Source organism: Augochlora pura, chromosome 10 (assembly GCF_028453695.1).
Source record: "Augochlora pura isolate Apur16 chromosome 10, APUR_v2.2.1, whole genome shotgun sequence".
Taxonomy (NCBI): Eukaryota; Metazoa; Arthropoda; class Insecta; order Hymenoptera; family Halictidae; genus Augochlora; species Augochlora pura.
The window spans coordinates 33,080,394-33,102,691 of record NC_135781.1 but is presented as its reverse complement, the minus strand read 5'-3'; the positions used below and the strand labels follow the sequence as shown (position 1 = coordinate 33,102,691).

The 22,298-nt window shown below is 45.8% G+C and overlaps 1 protein-coding gene across 1 annotated transcript; it reads left to right on the top strand.

Annotated features, from left to right (window-relative positions):
* The first annotated feature begins 458 nt into the window (after positions 1-458).
* On the top strand, positions 459-21,967 carry Bdg (sodium-dependent transporter bedraggled). Its single transcript, XM_078192924.1, has 13 exons — positions 459-1,543; positions 1,805-2,773; positions 14,285-14,463; positions 14,554-14,770; positions 14,849-15,099; positions 15,380-15,603; positions 15,670-15,826; positions 15,928-16,205; positions 16,296-16,427; positions 18,269-18,496; positions 18,719-18,916; positions 19,154-19,201; positions 19,319-21,967. The coding sequence occupies exons 1-13, from the start codon at positions 474-476 to the stop codon at positions 20,258-20,260; spliced, it is 4,893 nt and encodes a 1,630-aa protein (XP_078049050.1). The 5' UTR covers positions 459-473; the 3' UTR covers positions 20,261-21,967.
* The last annotated feature ends 331 nt before the right edge of the window (positions 21,968-22,298 follow it).

Below are 22,298 nucleotides of genomic sequence, written 5' to 3'. Positions count from 1 at the left end.
TTTAACCAAATTAGTGCGGATCCAGTAAAAAATCTGGGTGAGAAGGACGCCTGGATGGGCTTCAGTGTTGACTATATTTTTTGATCGCTATCAATTTGACTAGAATTCGATTTTATCGAACGTAAATAGTTCATAGCGGCTAAAATTATGCAATTCGAGCTCTGCATAGTTTGTCCGAGTTCGTACGTTGATTAGACACGTTGCAGAACCGTGACACTTTTATATTTCGTCGGGCATCAGGAGGTACATTCATTGCCAGGGTCAGGTAAATTAGAAACAGATTGAAGCAACCTTTAAGAAAAAATTATGACCTCCATTACCGTGGAAAGAGGAGAGATCTATTGTTCTCGTTCGAACCGTGAACAGCGAATGGTTAAAGGTTGATTCAAGGGTTGATTTTCACCGAGGTTCGAACAATTCGTTAGCCCATAGTAAGTGAAAATGTTCTCCTTTCAGAGGCAGTCCGCTGGAAAATGGCGTCGAGCGAGGACGGAGATTTGATCGATCTCGGCAACCAGGACGTGTGCGTGCCACGGGTACCGTTTACAGAGACGTTGCCCGAGCAGGAGCATCTTCTGGACGTGTGCCCGCCTAAGCTGGAGGAGACCCTGTCGTTGACTAAAAAGCAGGAGCAAATGCAGAACGTGAATGACAGCAGCGACGTATTGGTCACCTTGGGCCACGACAAGGTAGTGCCTATCCGCAAGAGGATCGACGTAGTCTCGTCCGACACGATTAAGAGAGTCCGCGACATCACCAGAAATTTGGAGCCTGTGATAAGGAAGACTCGCTCCGAGACAAATAAGGAACACCACGACACCGTAGACCATGGAAGCGCGAACTTGGGAAACCTTAAAAATGACGATTCTCCGATCTCCGATAGGACAACTGACAGGGTCTCCGACAAGGCGTCCGATGAGGCCTGCGATAAGACCTCTGAGGGTCACGAGGATGAAACTTTCGAGGCACAAGAAATTAACAATGCTTTCGATTTCCTCGCGGAACACGAGGACGAGCTCGACCCGGAATACGATCGGTGCGACACGCTGGAAGATCCTCCATTGTTGACCGGACACTCCACGCAAAGCGGTCCCGAAAATGAAGACCTGTTGAGTTGTCATCGTGCTTCTTCGGCGACGTTCAACCGCAAACCTCCGGACAAGTACTTTCTCCGAGACAATTTCCATATCGCTGAGAAAAACAAGCCGACGTTCGAGTTGTCCTCCGACGACGCCGCTTTGAAAAGCATAAGCTGCGCCGACTCTGTTGATCGGGAATTCGAACTCAAACTCGAACTTGAACTCGAAACTAGTGGTGGCGTAGCGATCGTTAAGAAACGCTACGAGAATGGCTCGTTCGGTCGAACAGTTGGAAGATCATGTTTCCAGCGTGCGCATCGTAAGTCGTGGACGGAGAGAGGTAGTCCCAAAAATGGTTCCAAGGATGCCTTCTTGCGGTTCGATAGATCCACCAGTTTAAGGGATTACAACAGCGAGCCGTCGGCTTCTAAAACTGTTCGCAGGCAGTCTAGCTTTGTTTCGAGGTAGGAAGAAATTGCTCATACTGGGATACCTAAAATAAGGGAACATTTATTATTCATTCTTAGAAAAAGGAACGAGTATTTTTGCTACTAGCTTTGTGTTCTCTAATATCAGAAATTATTCAATATACATACAGTCGTAAAAATGATCAGCGAATTCGGTTTTATTAATTTTATTTTCGAATTTGAATTGTTAGTTACTGTCACGACCGTGGTAAAACTGATTAGTAGGGAACACGACAATAAATGGAACCTGTATTCCAGATTCTCCGCGGATGAAGAGCTGGACGAAGACGATACGAACCCTCAGGATGGTTGTTCGGAGTGCTCGGAAGTAGACTGGTCTTGGCTGGAGGAAGTGGAGTGTCCGCGTGCCGCAGACCCATCTTTGACGCTGGTTGCAGTTCAAGACAACACCGAACACCATCGAGGAGGGAGTGCATCCCCCACCAGGGAAACTACAAGGCGCAAGCGCGGCTGCGAACACCGTGCTACCGATGCAGGCTGCAGTGCCGCGATGTCCGTCTCTGGGACGGCAAAGTGCCCGGTGGTCGGTGATTTAGGATGGTCGATCACCTCCGACCAGCTGCCCACCGATCCCGTCGAGGCAGAGATCGATCGCGATGAGCCGCCACGCTGTAACGCGAGCAGCGCGAGCAACGCGAGTAACACGAGCAACGAGACCGTCCGCGACAACAACCCTGCCACGCTGGTTAACTCCTGGTTGAGAGCTTCTATGAGACGTCTGCGACACCTGAGGTTACCGGACGCGTTCGAGCGACAACATGGCAGCAACGATTCCAGTAATCGGCGAGGATTCGGCATTAACACGATCGCATCCGTCAGTGCGGCCGCCCCGGTTATTTCGACCACGACCTCGTCCGCGCCGAACTCGTTGCCGGACATAGCGTTAATTGCGCCAGAGATCTTGGCGGCGCAGACTAATGGCACGTCAGGCACCCTACTGAGGCCATCCAGCGCTCCTGTCAGAACCGCGAACAGCTCGAGTGCGGTGCCTCTGCGACGAGGTGGTCGGCAGCTTCGAGGAAGTAGGCATCAAGCCGGCAGGGACTGTCGAGAACCATCCTCCAGGCAGAGCAGCGTGCTGTCGACGACCACGGGAACCGATACCACTGCGTCGGGAACGACAACGTGCTCCAGCTCTTTCGGCGATGCTTCCACCAGTCCACCTTCCAGCACGGTGACAAGCCCGCAGCGTGTCGCTTCCAGACGGTGAGTATTCATATCTTTTTCTTTGAATCTACTCTTTTCTTAAGAATCTTACTCTAACCTGGCGTTTTGTCAATGAACTTCGATGGTCGTCGAACCACTAAGTTAAAAAAAAAATGGCTTGCACGTATAAGTCTACGCGTCAATAAATTCCCGATGCAGAGTACCAAATTATAGAGACGAAACTTCAAAGCCAGGCGCATTTAGAATAATCGATTAACAATCTGTCGTTGGCCGCGCTTATCTATAATAGAAATACATTCGATCGCCGCTTTCGCGGTACAATCGGTGTACCAGTGATACTGATAGTTCTGATCATTAATTTTCTCCCACACCTGTAAAGTAACTCCGATTACATGGTTGAAACACACTGGTTCGAATCGAACGGTTTTGTGCTCTTACGTTATTGGATAATGTATTTGTCACAATTACCGCTGTGATTTATTTTATGCGATACAACACTGTAATCGAATGTCATCCGATACGGAGCAATTTCGTGAATCAGAGTTTGCAATTAGTTCGAATTTTCGTTAACGATTCCTAAGGAGAAGTCGTAGATGACACGAACTCGGTAGACGTTGCGTGCGATTCGATCGGAGCCCATACCGGAGGTCGATGATCCCGATCGTGCGATCGCGCGATCGCTTAGAGATTGTTTCACCGTCGATGAACCGTGTAACCTGTTGCGCAATCCACGATCCAGCGCTACGGAGCAAGATCTCCCGACGGAGTCGGAAGCAATTCCGTGTGCACGGTGCTAGACGACAAGCAACAGTCGTGAGAGAATTCTCTCGCAGAACGCATAAAATCCACCCGGCTCCGACTGCAACGATTCTCCTGTGTTCACCGAATGGCCACACGTTTCTCAACGATTTCGAAGGCTCCCGAACAATTTGTCAGAAATTTCACAGCGACTGCGGTTGTTGATCCATTCCCGAATCGCAGCGATTCAAGTTACGCTGCTCGTCGCCCGCTATATTCGTCGAATCGCTGATCTTGTTTAGACTAGAACTAGTGTATGCTGTTTTGTAACAGTACCAAGACTGAATTTATATATTTTTAACGATATATTTTAATAATATCAGAAACTTTAAAGGAAAGAAAACAGAAACCATTTTGACGGGTTTGATAGCTAACGACGAATCGGTAAATTTCAGAAGCAGTTTTATCTTTCATCAATTACCGGTTGCATTGAAGTAGCCGAAAAGTTTTTACAGCTTGTCCTGCAATATAGGTAAGCGCAATTCATCGTAACGCGCTGTTACCTTATTGCGTTCGTTTTCTTTTGTAAACCAATACGTCGCGTCGCGATACGCGAGAGAGCGAAACGGTTTCTCTGTCAATGAACGACCGATCCCATAATCGAGAAAGTTCCGAAGAAACGTTCGTTCTTTGAAACCATGATCATCGGAAACGCCGGCCGTCCGTGTGTCTCCGGGCGAGCCAGAAATTCGTCACGCGGCGACCACGGTGTGCGTTTGGAAGCGTCGATAAACCACGTTTCAACGGGCATAGAGAATGGAACGTAATAATCGTTTCGGTTCACGAACAATGAGCGTTGCTTTTGGGTCAGTAGTAGTACGGGGAACACCACGAGGCTTCGGGTGAACGGTACTGCCCGATGTAGACTCCTTAACGGTATACGCTCGTAATAATTGCATCACGGCTTCGCCTCCAGCCCTTAACCCCCCCTCCAGTCGCTAGCCCCTAAGCTATCAGCAACCAGTTATCAGCCGCCAACCCCCTTCGTTCTCGCGGATTTCTCGGGTCACGACAATTCCCACCCCATAAAAGATCGATGTAGTCCTTCCGCTCCCTTACTCCACATACACGCCCTGTTAGTCCGGTCGATCGTTCGATCTGATAATCTATCTTTCAAAAGGCGACACGAAATCGTGAGCAATGAAAGTTCATCGGTCATCGCTATTTAACACTTTACCGACCGGTCATTCGGCCATAAACATTTAGCTGAATGATAAATTTTCGTTTCTATTTTGATTTCATTTATTTTATTAATCGCGAGAGATATTTAATATTTAAAATATTGTATAACAATATTGAAGCTTGGGGTAGTACAATTTAATATATTTATTTCAATAATAGGTAATGAATTATTAGTTATCACGACAACCGATCCACAAGCTACCGATTGCAAGAAGAATCCGATTTATATGCTACCGGTCGGTAAAGTGTTAATATAATCTCCATCGAATGGTCAAGCAATATATATATATATTGCATATATATTTTCATACAATTTGTTTTGGTATTTTGCGGCGGGCCGAGGTCGGGTCGATCGAATCTTGGTCAGTCGGCATCATGTCGAAATCGAATTGTTTCGATCGCGTAACGATGAAAAGATTGCGTCGCATTCGAACCGAGGAATGCGCCACGAAACGCGAAGGTCCTCCGGCCGTGAGGTCAAACCGATACTCGCCTTAGAGGGTGGCAGACCTACCTACACAGTATACTGAATACGCTATATACCTTATTTTGTTCGCCCTTGTTGATAAGAAAAAATCGTTAGGACACACACACACGTATATAGAGTAATTGGAGTCGGCGTGTTTAGTAGTGGAGCACCTCTTGCCTGTTGGCTCTGCCAGACTATCGAGCTGGACGTGGACAAAGCCAACGGCACCGCTTGGGAAATAATCAATAAGAAGAAATGTGCTAGCGTACACGTTTCTAGCTAACACGGTTCGTTTCAAAATAACTAAACGAATTTGCGGCCAATATGGCAAAACAGTGACCGAGACTCGTGCATTATTCTATGCAACATGTACGTATGCATGCACGTATATCTTGACATGCGATCTTCCTAGCTGCGGGTACCGCTTCGAGACCCGTCTGTCGTCGCTTTTCAAACTTGAACTTTAACGCTAAACATAAACGACCGTCTCCTTATTTTGCAATCCCGTAGACTTTGGAGACTCTCCCATGGCAAGCTTTTTAATTTTACAAAATCTGAATAAACTCGAGCTTCTATAAAGCAGTGCACGTCAATTGCTATTACTACTTGGTAGGTTCAGTGTTAACCCATTGCACTATAACAACGAGTCAGACTCGCGATACCTTCATGAAAAATCTACTAAACACGCGAGTATTATTTATTTGAAATCAAATTTATTCTTCTGTTATCAAAGTCTGAAAACGAAAGTATATAATGACAGTAAAAGAAACAAGAATTGACTGGTCTTGTTAAGGAAAATAGTGAGGACAAATAAGGGCTGATCAGTGCAGCGTGGAATCGTAGTGCAAGGGGTTGAGTCAACGATTGATCTGTTTCTCAGGGTATTTACAAGTCAACCTCATTCTCGTTACTGTTTTCATGATGGAGTCGAGTCGATAAATGCATTTTTGGAGCGCGACTACTGTTTGGAGACTATTCTGAATGACCGGGGTGCCGGCGATGCGCACACTACCGTACACCCGCATCGCACAATAAGTGCATCCAGGCTTGTCTGGCACGGCCGTTTTTCTCCCTTTCTACACGGTTTTCTCGTGTAGAGTGGCCAGAGTGCGTGGCTCCGGTGTGCCTTCCTACGCACAGGCATTGTGTCCGTTCTGCGGCGAACGTTGCATGCAACTGCATACGCGTCTTGCGCGGGCTGGTGTACCGCAAATATGAAACGTCGGCCAAAACTCGAGACACCGGGCTTTGACTCTTTCGAAACGACACCTAACGCGAAGGTCGATATCACGGAAAAATGCGCTCTCTTTTCAATCGCAGTTATTTCGTTTCCTTTATACTTAACACACTACATGTGGGGATATTTATCAAACTAATATCTTTATAAAGAATTTAATTTTATTTAATATCGATATATATTTCCTCGTTGTATCTTACTGCTAGCTTGTAAATATTGAACGTCTTTTTAATTTTTAAAAATGAAAATTTCAAGAAGGTATTGATATCTATGCTGTATACACTTTTTGTCGATTCGCGTGCGCAAAGTGCTTTTTGGCAATCGGCGTTAAATTTTGTTAGTTAACGAACGCTAACGAAAGCGCATGGAACGGAAAGGATGATGAACGCTGATCGACCGTATCACGTGCGCATTTTTTGGCGCTGCTCGTTTTCGTTACTTTTATGTTTGGATCGGCTGTAGAAATGCTCCGCGAACAGTTGTTTGCGGTCGACGGAACGAGAACGAGACGAAACTGAGACGAGAACGCCTAGGCCTCGTGCCTAGCGTTTTGCGGTGTGTCCACCGGTCTCTCGTGTGCTGTCAATGATCAAACTTCGAAAGGTGTTCTCAGCGAGCCGGCTCCCATCGATGATTATAGCGCACACGGCGACGCTGATCTTTTTTTTCCGAAACGATAAAACGAAGTCTAGACGATCGGATCGGTTGACCGTTTTATCGATTGCACGCGAACCGGAGCCTTGCGAAACCGAAAAAGAAAAACGCGCGCCACATCGCCGAGAGCAATGTCGCATGGTAAATCTAGCGTAAACGAATCGCGAGGACCGTGACAGAAAAATGTTCCCTTCTTCCATTCAAGAAATTGGTCGGCGAGTAGAAGAACAGTGAAAGAAAGCTAGATAGAGAGAGGGAGAGAGACAGAGAGAGAGTGGGAGAAGCGTTCCGCTATAAATAAAATTTGTGGTGCACTTGCAAACCGCGCCGATGCGATATATCGGTTGCAGTGCGCGCAAACGGCACACTCTCGCCTCCTGCCTTTGCTGCTGTCCTGCTACCGCAGCATGGTTGCACCGACGCCGACGTATCTTATCGTTGTTGTTCCATGCGGCAACAAAAACCGCGATCGTCGTACTGTTATGCATACAAAGTCCAACAATAGGTGAAAGAAGCGACAACAGCACAAGAAACACGGTAGCCTTTAAGAGCAGTTTTAAGCAAAAACGACCTCACTTGCGACCTATAGAGTGAAATAAAATTTCACAGCGTATCAATTTTATTTTTTTTTACAAGGAACGGGGTGTTATGCATCATCCCAAGTATTACAGATGTTACTAGGATTTAATCACCAAAACCATTAGCCATACTTCACTCCGTTTCGGCCTAGGTTGTAACGACAAAACGAGCCGGATCAGCTTCGCCGGGAAAACACAAACATAAGGAATATCGATCGTTTCTGGCCTGAGAATGTTTTTCCGCGAGCCTTGAGATTCTCTCAGAACATATGTAGAGAGGGTCACGTACACATCGCGTTGTTAAGCTTAAAATAAAGTTCTTTGTAAATCTTCGTTTGTGGCGTGTTCCTTTTCGACAACTCTAATCGACCAGCGGAGAAGACTGTGAATCTCGAGAGATCCCATTCCTTCACCTCACGGCATAACAGTACACACGCGGATCCCGGCAACGGCCCTAGTGACAAAGTTCAATTTTTGCGCTTTCGCGACGATATCGTTCGGTTCGCGTCGGCCTCCTCGCCGATCCTCTCCGCTCCGCCGCGGTCGATCCTTCGACGTCGTCGCGATTTCTTAATCAATTCCCCCCCGATTATTGCTACATCACGTCGATGGATCCGCGACGATGCTCGCCAAGACGGAATACGAAACGCGACCGGCGATGTTTACGCGAAACGAAATTCACGCCACGCAATTCGCGAATCAACGTCCTCCGTGATTAGTCAGCTTGCGACTGGAGTTTCGTTTTTCAGCTCGCGATCTTTGCTATACGTAGACGTTATTTTATGACATAGCGTTGCGGACAAGTTTTCGGAGACCGGATCAAACTGACCAAGTCACTGAAGTCCTTTGAAGTCAACCTGAACGTCTCCTGACTTCGTCTAAAAAGTTTTCGAAACTTCGTCCTTGCATCACACCACGTGTTTAATACGTTCACGTATAGATGTATTTAGGGTGTTCCTGGAATAAGTGTAAAAACTTCGGTATTCTGCACCCCGTTAAGCACGATGAAAACTGTGAAAATCTTTTTCTTCAAAGATAATTACAAATTGCAGCAGCGATCAGCGATCAAAGGGTTAACGCTAGTTCTTCGTTAGACTCTGAAGAATGGCCGCCGGTGAATAATGCAGAATTAAAGGAGTCGTAGGGCGAGGGGTTAAACAACACCTTCGAAATTTCATTAAAAATCGATCAAGTTCGGTTCTTTCGTCGGAGAAAAGAATTCGAATGAATTATGCGATCGACTCCCTTCCGCGGCATGATCGACCCGGCGATGGCACACGTGCGATCGTCTGCCAATCTCTATATCGTCACGTGACTTTGCCCGGGTACAGTTATACACCGGCTTCAGACGGATTCTACGTACGTATGAACGGTTCACAATGGTTTAGTAGCCAGTACAGCAGACGACCGCCGCTGCTGGTGTCGGTGTTCCCCAGTGTCGGTGTCGGTGTCGGTGTCAGTGTCAGTGTCGGTGCCACGAATGCTAGTCGAACGAAGAAGTGTCCTTTAGACGCGGCGAATCGTGATTTTCGGGCCCGCGTAGGCTTTGGATCGTCGAAGCGGACGAAAAGCGAGGATCCCGTTCGAACAAATCGACGATCAGAAGAGTTGTCATCGAAATATAGGAAAACTGCCTCGTCACACGTGGCTGCCGCAATTCACCTCGTAGACACGGGAGAGTCCGCTAGTCCCAGATTCGCGGACGAATGACCGAAGCATACGGCGCGGGTTCGTCTTGCTCGGTGTCCGAAAAATATGCTCTCCGATTCGAACGGTGTGATTCAGCTGCGTGACGTCACGAGACGTGATTTTCGAGTGTAGAACCACACCGGGACCGTTCGAGGACAGGCTTCCTCTGGCTACTCGGCGCATTCTTCCGCAAAAACTGAAAAAAAAGTCGCTCGAGGAAATACCAACGATCTCGTCCGTCTCGCTGGTAGCCCGATCGGTTGTCCGCGATCGTCTCTCTGGACTGCTATCTCAGCTCGCGGCGAAATTCCGCAGAACGTCGACGGCCCGTGCATGGCCGAAACGATGCCGGTCTATCAAGGATCACGCTCCGAGCGTGATATTTAGTCGACGGCGGATCTTGGCGGAGCGCAGATTGTTCGCTTTCCGTGGCGAATCGTTCGCCGCGCGAGCAACGTGTCTGGTCTCGCGCTGTTTCAATCGAACCTGTTTTCGTTTTCATTTTAATTACGTGGAAAAACGTTGGACCGAGGCTTGGAAAAACTCTGCCGCACCTTTGCCACCGAATCGAGAAGTTCTCGGAAAGAGTCTCCGACGAAATCGGAGAGGAACGATCGACTGCGATCGAATCGTTGCGTAACGTGTCGCGACCGTTCAGTTTCGGACCGATTTTTCAACGTTTCGTTGTTGCTTAAAGAAACGCGACCACAGCGGAGCCAGCTGAAAAACCGAGAATCGTGTTCGAGCATCGACGAGCACAATTTCGCTCGCACCCGCGTCGTAAACTTTCCGTCATCATTTATTATAAATGTCAACGTGGTCGAACTTGGACGCGAGTTAGAGCGGCAGAGAAGCAGACGAGCGGTGCCTCGCGAACGGAGGAGGAGGAGGAGGTGGTGGTGGTGGCGGAGGAGAAGGAAAAGGTGGAGGAGGAGCGTTCGGAAAACCGTTTCGAGGCCAGAGAAAACGAATAGGCGGTGGAAGAGAAGTCGATCATCGTTGGCGCGACCGCCGAATGAGAAGGACCGAGAGCAAAGTTGTATCACGGAAACAGGTCGAAAAACGAAGAAGCTCGAGACAATAGAGACACAGAGGCGAGGTCCTTAACGTCGTAGAAGGGGGGCGAAAAGCGAGAGCGGCGCCGGAAACGCTTTTGAAATTCGATTGTTCTCGGCTCGTTAAGTCTACGCCGGTTGAACTCGATAGGCGGTTTCGCACGATTTTCCTCCTCGGCCGCACGTTTCGGTCGACGGGACGATGATACGCGAAGGGAGAGACTCGGGTGCAGAAACGATCGCTGGGAATTGAGTCGGGCGACGGACGTTTTTGTTCGGTGGTTATCGACGGAAGAACTTCCGGCTAGAGGCGGCGAGCGCCGCGGTCGCAGGAAACGATCAAAGGAAAATCGATAGACACCGTGGAAACGGACTCGACACGGGGCTCTCGGTCGTTGACATCGTTGTCGTGACATGCGTTCAAGATGAACTACGACCCGACCATTTGCCGGCAGTATTTCTACTGTAGCCAGCGCAGGCAACGAATCAGGTATCCGACAATTTCCCGACGAAATTCAAATCTTACGATGTGTCCCACTGGACAACTGAACCTTCATCGAATTCCGATCCTAGCTGGAAAATGCTTAACTTCCTAATATATATCGGACGTTTCAATCGGATGATCGACTCCGATCAGCCGCGAGATACAGCGGCAACAAGTGTCGCGTTGCGTCACATCGGAGCCGCTGATTTCTTTTCGCGCGCCTCCTCGATACGATATCTCGCGCCGAGCAAACTGTTTTAGCATTCGCAAACTTCGACGCGGGGTCAAAGACCGCGAAAACCGTCGATATCATCGTTACGTTGTCACGCCATTACGCGCACCTGGCTGGAAAAACGCTGCCGAGCCGAGCTCGTTCGCGAGAATGCTGGAGATCGTTTTCCGTTTCTGTGACACGAGAAGAAGGAGTTTTGGCGACGAGCGCGACATTCGAGGATGCTCGGGCGACGTTCGAAGACGCGAGATCGTTTAACCCTTTGCACTCGGAAGCCATTTCAACTGGAAATCCGAAATAATATCTCCGGCTTACAATATAATTGTTTCTTGTCATTCTTGTATCTACGTAACGTAACCTCGACAATTCTCAAAATGCAACCTTTATTATTAGAAAAATTATTTTGCAACTTGATAGAACAATTTCATTGGTGCCTCCCAGTCGCCACTCGACTGCAAAGGGGTTAATTCGCGATGCAACGACGGAAGAAACGTTGGGTCGCGCGTACAGTCAGAAGGAACTGCCGGTCAGCAGTGACTCGTTTTCCTTGAGACACAGAACGTCCCTGAAACTAAGACGCTGGTGCGTTCGATCAAGGTTTCGAAACTAGCATCCGCGGGGGAAAAAAGTACCGGAGACCGTTACCGCGACGGACGACGAGGAGGCGCGCGACGCCAACGGCATTTCGAGAGCTATCGATAAACGGAAATCAAGGCTGCCGAATGGGTGCCCGCGCGCGCTATTTCGACGAGCTTAGGAAGGACCCGCGGCGTTCCCAGCTCCTCCTGTAAGGAGATTCGTTCGCGACCTTTACGCGACGATTATTTAATCTTAACACCGTTTAACGTCTGTATTTATAGCAGATAACGTGGAGCGCGATAGACGTTATTAAATTATTATGCATGTAGTAACACGCGAACGACGTAACTCCGGCGACCGTGGGCCACCTCGCGCTGATAAGCGCCGGTACGCGGCGATCTTAACGGCGCGAATGTACATATTAGATCGGTGCGTACGAAATGTCGGATTTTTAAGCGAATATATAAAACCGCGTATCTTTTTCCAAAGGCTGTTTATTCAATCAAGATACGCTCGATTCGCTTCGATACACTTTTCCCAACGAGACTTCAAAGCATAGATGCCTGTCTTACAAAAAATTCTGATCTTCAGAATTAATGAACTCTGATATTTTTCAAACTGTTTTCATTTTCCTGCCGTTTAGTTCGTGAAAACAGTTCTAAATGTTTGAAAAACCAACGTTGCACTTATCGACCATTAACTGTATTCTCCTAATCTCTTGGTTTACGTTGCGTGCTGCTTTCGCAGCATTATTAACAAGTTTATTATACTCGTACAAAATATTATACGAACATCGTTTGAATTCATATCGGTACAGAATTCAAATCGAACAACACAAAAGGGAACACTTTCGAGAAAATCTCCTTCGTTGAAATGTGACTCTGGCAATGGACAGAGTACCGACTATAAACGAGGTTATGCCAAAAACAAAAATGTAACGAAAACAGGAGGACAAACGTCCGCATGTAAAAAAATCCCGACATAACCTGACAATTTCATATGCACCAACCTTAATAGTTTCCCCGAGGCCCTCTTTCCGTCGTGAAAAGTTTACGAAAATCGGTCGAGACCGTGAACGAAATGTAATACGGTCGCGGTGCTCGCCGGTTCCCCCCATTATCTCGCAATTCCTTATCGGACGAACTTGTATTTTAGGAAACAAAGCTACACACGCTCGCTCGGTGTGACTAACGTTGCCTAATTCGGAGAAGATTGCGCAAATACGTAACGACCGGTGCGCTGGGAGGTTTTACGGAGTCGTCGTTAACGCGTTGCTACTAATTCAAGGCTGGAAACCCGGTGTAAACATTTCTCCTAGAATATTCGCATAAGGAATGCCTCTGCTGGTCCCCGTAGATATTGTTCAAACTATCGGAAGGCTGAGTCGGCTTGATCGCGTCAGCTGTGCGAATACCGAATATGACTCTGCGCAGGTGTACCATCGTTGAACTAATCGATTTCCAATTTGACGCGTTTCCCTTGAAATCCAAGATACACGATGAGTAATCATTGGCTAATGATCGTACTGGTAAACACGGCGCGACAAATGCGTACTACGCGTCGAGGGATGCGCGTTCTAATATGATTCGAGCGCATAGAAAACTAGCTGGGATCTTTTGTTGTTATCCCTTTCTCGGTGATATTGTATTTTGGACGATCGGACGCCTCGGCGAAAAAAAAGCAGCAGACCATCGCCGTGTTCTCGCGACAAATGTGTTGTTCGCGTGCCTCTAATCGCGTGCATTATTAGTAGGTACACGCTCTGCCGGAGGTATCGTGGCCATTTGAAGCGGTCAGTTTTATCGATTAATCGATAAGACATCTTGTTTCTATTCCTGGTGTTTCGCAAACGTTTCGCGGCCAGTCTTCGAATTTCCAGTAGACCTTCTTTCCTTAACAAGTCGCTTGTTCGATTTTCCAGTGTTTTTCGTTCTCCGAACAACGTTCATCGAATAGAATTACGTGTCGAGCTTCATAGAAGATTGATCAATATCGGAAACGACACGATCGAGTAATATCCCTTGTTAGATCCGATGATCTAAATCTTTAATCGAATGCTGTAGAAAGGATTATTCGAAGCGTTGCAGTAGTCAGAACTATGAGCAGTTTGCAGCAACGACCGCGACGGAGGCGTACCGTGATTCTGTACGTACATATTCCTTTTTCCTTGCAACCCTGGGCGAAGCAAGGTCCAGTTCCGTTGGATCCACGGAGGAGCGGTCGTCCTCTTTTATAAGCGTGTTCGCCTCTATATTTCGCGATAACGGAACACAGCCACGGTCTTTCCTCTATACGTACAACTATCGACACTCTGTACGCATCGCGTTACGGTTTATTTGACTTGCCCGTCGTTGGATAGTTCGTTGTTAATTTCCTTCGAAACTTGCGATTTATTTTGCTCTTTATGTTCGTAATATGTGTTTAGTAAAATCTAATATTCTTCTAGTATGATTTTTCGGTACTATTTTTTGAATATCTTTTTAGTAAAATCTCAATTATAGGAATATCAATTTTATAGATGATAAATGTACTGTCCTACTATGTTTATGCTTGTTGCTACGATTGATTAACATTTACGATTTGTTTCGTTTAGGATATGCGAAAGGCAAAGAGACGTCGACAGGGACGGAGACAGAAGGGAGGACGAGGACGAGGACGCAAACCCCTTAGGAAAGTGGCCGCATGCTCTCAGTCCTGCATTGGCTTGCCTCAGTTGCACCCTTGGTCTGTTCAACATTAGCAGATTCTCCATTCTTAGCATACAGTTTGGAGGTGAGTAAGAAAACAGGTTTTGAAAAAGTTATGAAATATTGGGAATTCTGAACGAACCGTTGAATGATCCCTTCCCTTATCTGTTCACAGCGAATTTCATTGTACAGTTCCTGATATTGTCTCTCGTATTGGGCATTCCTTTGTTGACGTTACACGTCTGCCTCGGGCAAAGATTAGCGGCTGGATCCGTGGACATGTGGAAGATATCGCCCCTTTTTCAGGGCGTCGGCATAGCCCTCCTAACCGCACAAGCGTTCATCGGTATCTACAGCATCGTCGGCGTGTCCTGGATGTTCGTTTACTTCAGGTATGCTCGGTGTTTCGCGACAGAATCGTCGGAATGTAAACCGAGAAATAATGGATTTTCGTTTGTCGTGCGTTCTAGGGATTCGTTCATCACGAAGCAGGACAAGTATCGATGGGCGGAACCGTTCTCCTTGTACAGGATAGACAAGCCTGTGCAAAACGCCAGCACGCTGTACAAACTGTCCGAAACGGTGCCGGATTATTTTAGCGGCGTCGTCTTGCAGAGACACCATTTGAACGAGTCGGATCCGGGTGTGGTCACCTTAAAGTTTCAGGTCGCGTTCAATTTGGCTGTCGTCTGGATGATCGTGTTCGTCTCTTTGAGCAAAGGTATCGTCCAGAACCATCTGCAGAAATGATTCACGCAGAGAATATTCTTTATAGTCGTTATTACTGGACTGTGGATTTTATAGATTTGTAAATTAATTGGAAGAATTTGAGGATATTGTTACATTATTCGCAATTTATTATAATTATTAAATATTTCCAACTAATCGATGTTTCTTAAATTTAACTGAAACAATTTCCATTTCACGTAAAGATTCGCAGTCTAGGTATCGGTCATTATACTGGAAGTGTATTGGAACAACACGGGTTTCGATCCTTTCAGGTTTAAGATCCTACGGGAAAGTGGTCTACGTGTTTACCCTGATACCCGTGTTCGGTACTGTGGTACTCTGCACGAAATTGCTCGGTTTGACGCCACCGGGCTCGATACATCAGCTCTTCCCTGCCACCGTCGGGACCGAGTTCTTCATTAATGGGAAATCGTGGGTGGCAGCATCCATCGAGGTGTTCCTTACCTGGGGATTGTTCGGCGCAGCCGCTATGCAGGCTAGTTTCAGCTAGTGAAATTGTTCGAGCACAGACTTCCAATGTCTCCTTACGTCTGTTTTCTAGATAGCTGCTCACAATAAGCACAAGCATCTTCTGCAACGGGACACGAGCCTCGTTATAGTGTTAACGATAGTGGTCCTCCTTCTCGCGGCATTTCTGGCAAACACTTGCGTACAGATTCTCAAACACCATGGTTACGTCTATATACCGAGCTCATTTGGTTAGTAGTAACTGGTGTTCGTGTTTTTACAGTACCCGGTCGGTGTCAACCTGACGTGGTACGCAGGATATCGCGTACTAACGTTGTTGGATCTATTTCAGAAAGAATATCGTCGTACGTGTTCCTGAGGCCAACAAACCAGCCAGCACCACCAGGATATAGCAGCACACCGGAGAGATTTATGGCTCACGCGTCGTTTATTGTCGGCGAACGCGTCTCTCGTCCCGGAGCTGATTTCAGCGAATCTGGTTATCAGGCTCTCAGACTTTCCACCGAGTTGGTCCCCGCAATGTTGGCATTGCTCGGAACCGAGCAAGTTTCTCCGTTCTGGGCAGTACTTTTCTACTTTGTGCTGATTCTCTTTGGGATAGCGCAGCAGGTGCGATCGGTGTCTAACTAATAGCGAACGAATCTTTACTCCTATACTCTAAGAAAGATAAAGAACTTCGGATCTCTGGATGTGTTACAGTTGGCGATATGGCACTGTGTGATAACCGGTATCATGGCTATCAACACGAAAATGATGAAACTTTGGGAGACAACTATCACCTTCTTCAGCTGCGCCTGTGGTTATATACTGGGTTTGCCGATGGCTACCGAGGTGAATACATATAAGATTTTTATACGAACTTGTGCTTCACGAAAGTTGAGGACGCTTGCGTAATTGAGTAAACAAGCCGGAAACTAGGCTTAACAGACCGCTAGGATTTCGAATGAATCGTTATCGGCGCCCGTTTATCGCTCGTACATCGATGCAGCTTCGTCTCAATTTCCTCAAAGATAACCGCGATAACCGCGATAACTGGTATCTCTAGCATTTAGTCCCCGATTATTTGGTTCATCGGTAGAGAGGTATCAGTGTCGAGAAAGTGATCGCATCGTTTGGGAGGATGAGCAGTGAAATCGATTCCATAGTACGCCGAAGCATAATACCATGTTACTTTTGCAACGAGTTTCTGGATCAGAGACATCTATTCGATCATGTGAAACACTGCGGATCGGTATTGGAAGAATGTCCTTATCGGTGCGGAGTCTACGTGCCGAGAAAAACTATGGAGGACCATCGAAGGACATGCAAGAAAAATGCTTCGAAGCAACTCGATCAGATCAAGGAAGTCCAGGACACTTTGTGGAGGAACAAGGTGTTCTCAGCGTTAACGTTGCTTCGATCGGCGATTCAAAACGAGGAGAAGGAACGCAACTATCTTCTGGACAAATTGAATCAGTGCGTGCATCTGTTGCACTCTCAGCAAGACTCTCTCGACGCGGTACGATTGGAAATCCATGAAACACGACACAACGCCTTGAACGCGTCGTTCGACGAACGCTTGAATCAATTAGAGATTTCCTTTGACAAAATGGAACAGCGGAATAATCGCAGCTTTCAGCAAATTTCCCACCAGCTGAGATTACTGCACGACGATCTGGCTCGCGAGCAGAGCGAACGTGACCGCGCGCAGAACAATTGGAGTACAGACTTGAATGATTTCAAGAGGTTTCTAACCCAAGAAAAGTTGGAGGTCAGCGAAGCCTGGCAAGAGCAGCGTCAATTAATCCACGATCTTAAATTGGAATTGGAGATGCGATGCAAAAACTCGAACGATTTGATGGAACAACAGAAAGTCCTGACGGAGAAAATAAACGCGCTGGAAGAAGAGTTGCGAGTGCAGAAGGCAACAGCGACGGAACAGCAATGTGGCATCAAGGGACTCAAGTTTCAGGCGAAGGAGAATCTCAAGTATCTCGAGGAACTGATTAAAGAGTATCAGAGTTCCAAGAAGACCGAGCTGGTCGAGTGCCTGTGCTATCACGAGTCTTCCAACCGATTCCCGACTAACGGTCGACTGTTGTGGAGGATCGACCGCTATAAAGAGAAGATGTCCGAGGCGAAAGAAAATGGAAATGTTCTTTATAGTCCAAGATTTTCAAACAAGGAGTACGGCTACAATCTGAGAATCGAGTTATACTTGAACGGTCTAGGTCGATGGAAGGACCGACACATAATCGGTTGCCTTCGCGTGGAAGACGGCGAGTGGGATCCGCTGTTGGATTGGCCCTGCATTCTTCGAGCAGCTGTCACTTTGAGGAACCAAGAGAATCCGGCCAACGACGTCAAGAAGCTCGTAAAGGCCGTAGGTCAGGGTAAAACAAACCCGGAAACTGTCGATAGAGAATCCGGCATTTATATGTTCATTCCGCATACCACACTGACTCGGTATTCTGGATATGTCAAGGATAACACGATCTTTCTCGATATCCGAGTGACCGATATAAAGACTAGCGTGTCTACACAGTCACTGATAGCATAAGTAGTCGGAAAATAGTCGAGCGTTATTGATGCGACCATAGATGTAATATTGTAAATTGTAAATACTTCTAAATACTTCTAAATTTTGCAGATTTTTTTGTTTTCCTATTTGTTTATTCTATTCTTTTTCTTAGTTGGGCATCCACGTGGTGTATTACTTGGATTATACAATCGGCGGCTCATGGTGGATAATGATCTTGTATCTGGTGCAAGTCGGCGCAGTGTTCGCAGTCCGAGGTCGCCCGCATAGCGGCGAGGCAGTTGTTGCGGAATTGTTTCCACCAACCGGTCGTTGTCTCAGACATTGGGCCGGGCCTCTCTTGTCTTTTACTTGGAACGTTATATTGCCTGTTATCCTTATGGTTAGTAAAGTTTGTATCGAGGATCTCTACCGTGCCAGACATGGGCAACAAGCGTTCTCTACTACATAGGGTGCTGAGCAAACGAAAGATCTAGTTATCTCTTTACAGTAGAATACTCAGAATTGTGCCTATGCCTGACCATGTTTATAGACACTGTAGAAACCTTTATAGAAATTAGGAATACGTGTAATACGATAATTCATTTCATGGTGAAATAAACAGGTACTTGGGATCACGGTGTTCAAGAACGCCGGGTTTCGTGAATTGTACTCTTATCGTCGTACTACCAAAGATTATTGGTCGGTATGGGCGAGGCAACTGGGAGCCGCTATACAGTTGATACCGATACTGACTATACCAGCCGTAGCTATTATTCAAACCTGTCGGTATTTGAACAGTGGTCCACCGGATATATTTGACGTAAGTATATCATCCGATAGAAATATATCGAACATATATATATTATTTTTGCGTAAATGACAACTCGTTGTACACTATTTTATACATGAAAATTCAAGTAATAAGTTTGATTAATTAAATCCATGGCTATAATAAGAGTGATATCATAGTGTGTTCTCAATCCTTCCAATATACCAAATATTACATTAACGATCGACTTGAAACAAACGATCTTTCCTCTGTTTGTGCTAACCATAGACCAACCAAGTGGAAGCGAACATAAATCATTGCAACCAGTGTAATGGAGTAAGTTGGGTCGCTCCTCTAACACAAAACATCAAAAAAATATTTTTGACCATTGCATGTTTTTACTATTTTTGCTATAGTTTCGAAGCGTAAATTAACAAGATGCCATATTTGCAGAGAATTCAGCTGCTGTATCGGCCTTCTTTGGAGACAGACGACCCTCGGGATGGTCAAACGCACATTGGAACGGAAACTAGCACCAGTATCCACGGTAATGGTATTGTCTCTGCAACTACGGAGATACCGTTCGAGGACCCGCCACCAAAATACACGCCACCACCCAGTTATACTACTGCGACGGGGGCGAGGATCGCGAAGATGTTACGACAGAGTTTCCGGAGAAGTGTGAGACGGATAGCGAACGTATTAGGGGAGAGCAGTGCTCCGAGACAAAGGCCCGCGTTGCAGCCACCGCCTCCCGATTATGCAACGGTCCTCGTTGAGATGAATCAAGGAAGACAACGTCAGGACGTTACGATTCACGTGTCGGAAAGAAGAATGGAGAACGGTGACGGTGGTGTAAATGGTGACGGTGAAGGTGACTGTGACGGCGACGGTGATGGCGACGAAGGGGGTGGCGACGGCGGTAGTGAAAACGGCAGGGCTGCTTCTATTAGAAGCAACATCCTCGATAGAAACACCAACAGGCCCAATACCATAGATAGGGCGATCAGAGTCGGTAGTCGTACCGCATCGGCGATCGGGTATTCAGTCGAGCGAATGCATTCGACGCTCGAAAGGAGTCGGACCAGACCCTCTACCATCGGTTCGTCCAGCAGTTCGAACTTAACCGCGGTCGACGTTGCGAATTTACTTCGAAGCAGCATCAGGAGAGGGACTGCGCGAACACAACAGTCTCTCCGTAGAAGTTTTTGTCACGATGAGCCAACGGCGGCGGCCTCCGTCGAGAATCTTGTCGATGCCGCTGCGCCTATCGGCCAAGAATCCTTGGTTATCCCGAAGGACATGTCTCTAGTCTCCTCCGATGAACAGGCTAACGTTGATAGCAACGACAAAAAGACTGCCGTGGAAACGGACAACTCCGTTTCTGTGATATAGACTGTCTGTGTAGTCCATAAGACTATCTAGCACAGATTTTAGCTAAGAAAAAACTCCGAGGACAGCTCTCGTCGCTGCTGTCTATCCTTGATTTTACCCGAACCCGATCTATCATGTTATCCTTCTTGTTTCAAGGACATCGTTTGTGTTCCGTTAGTCTGTTAATTCGCTAATACGCTAATCTGCTGATCCGAGCAGACAAGATAGGCTGTGCTACGAGTCGCACCAAGGGATTGTCGTTAATGGTTTGAGCAGACGATTCATTTTATCTCTTAGACTGAACGCAGTATTTCTTTTTCCTGTAAATCTTATCACTCCACATAATCTCGTGGTTCTAATGATTTCACTATGCGTCAACGAAAATCTGATAACGATAACGAGCTCGTGCTTAGATGTTATAGATTCGTGGAATAAAAGTTCATGGCTGTAAGTTATAATGTTTGCGTGTGTTCGGAACTTGTTAAAGTTTCAACTCGCTTCAAACCAGTGTATTTTACAATTATTTTTGGCATTTACTGCTACTGTCTTCTGCATAATTCTATCGTGGCTAAGCATACGTATTATAGCGTTTCAACGAAGTATTTTAAACAAAATTTGCATTTTCGACGTTAATGCTGTTATCCAGCGGCAGTAACGGTTGATATGTGTTTGCGACTGCATAATCCGTCCAACGTTTGTCAAGTACTGTCATATTATCAGTCGACATGCATGCAAATATTGCGACGCCCATTTGTTGGGTAAGAACGAAACAAATATACAAGGTGTACGAGTCGGCTTGTTAAATATTTCAAGGATCATTCTGCACATCAATCGAAAATTAGAATGAAGAACAGCAATTTTGTTATAACGGCTTTGTTTCTGAATTTTTAACTTGACCATTATTAGTCGCGCACAACTCAGCTCTCTGCCTCCGTTGTAGAATCACCTCCTACAATATTTGATATACGTAATCGAATATCCTGTATATGTATACATATATGTATGTATTTTAAAGTAGTGCCTGATAATGAATTGCCAGATAATTGGTCTACGCCTATATTTTATTCCTTATTATCACTTCAACTAAAATATGGTAATCGTAGGGTTGTTAGCCTAAAACTGTTCGTGGTTATGCTGTGTGTCGATTTCATACCATAGATTACCATAATTATGTCTATTTACGGTTTTTTTTTAAAAATAGCCTATCTATGTATTTTCACCATGTTGGCGAAACATAATGGTTTATCTTTTAATGTCTTAACTTTCTTATAATTAACGTTTTCTCGGACCACAAACGGGCTATTTTTTTAAATAATCGAAGCTTCCCTTAATTATGGCAATTTATTATATGGGTTCGATTCGTATATAGATGGAAAGTCTCCCAGAACATTTCTGTACCCTCAAGGAAATCCTTCCCCGTTAGATTTCTCTTATCCAAAAGATTCAATTATACAATGCAGCAGTATACAGTAACACCACTAGAATAACTAGGAGCAAAGCCCGGTCAGAAAAAGAATAATGTAAAAAATGTATTATTACTATTATTATTATATAGATAGATGAAGTATGAAAGAGGGAAAAAATGTGCGTGTGTGTGTATGCATGAGAGATGGAGAGAAGAATTCAGTAATTGTACAGAGCGCCGCAAATATTTTAACTAAATCTCATACGTGTAACTGCTATACCTGATATTATGGACCATAATAAAATTTTTATGTTCTTTTGTAATTCTCGACTATTTCCGTAATATCCAATATGAAATAAAATTTCAAATATCATTATTTTCTACTTCAGATCTCATTCAGACTATTCGGATCTCATATAATTATAAAATAAAGAAGAAGAAAAGACGGTTCTAAAATTTATCTGGAATAACGCTTATATAGCACAATCAATTCTTTATTAGATGCCATATTGAAATGATATAAGTTCTATAGTACTTCAATACTTACGATAAAGCAAAGATAATAAACTTAGTTACAAAAAGCTTTGCCTTTTCGAACGTATATAAAACTAAATAAACTATGTATATTACAACCTCGTTATCGAAACGATGATC

What these genes read in the sequence shown, in the direction of transcription:
- Bdg (XM_078192924.1), top strand. Translation starts at nt 474, where the DNA reads ATGGCGTCGAGCGAGGACGGAGATTTGATCGATCTCGGCAACCAGGAC. An exon ending in TCGGCGCAGCCGCTATGCAG is followed by an intron (nt 15,604 to 15,669) that starts GCTAGTTTCAGC and finishes TCTGTTTTCTAG; the next exon opens with ATAGCTGCTCACAATAAGCA. An exon ending in GTCCACCGGATATATTTGAC is followed by an intron (nt 18,917 to 19,153) that starts GTAAGTATATCA and finishes TGCTAACCATAG; the next exon opens with ACCAACCAAGTGGAAGCGAA.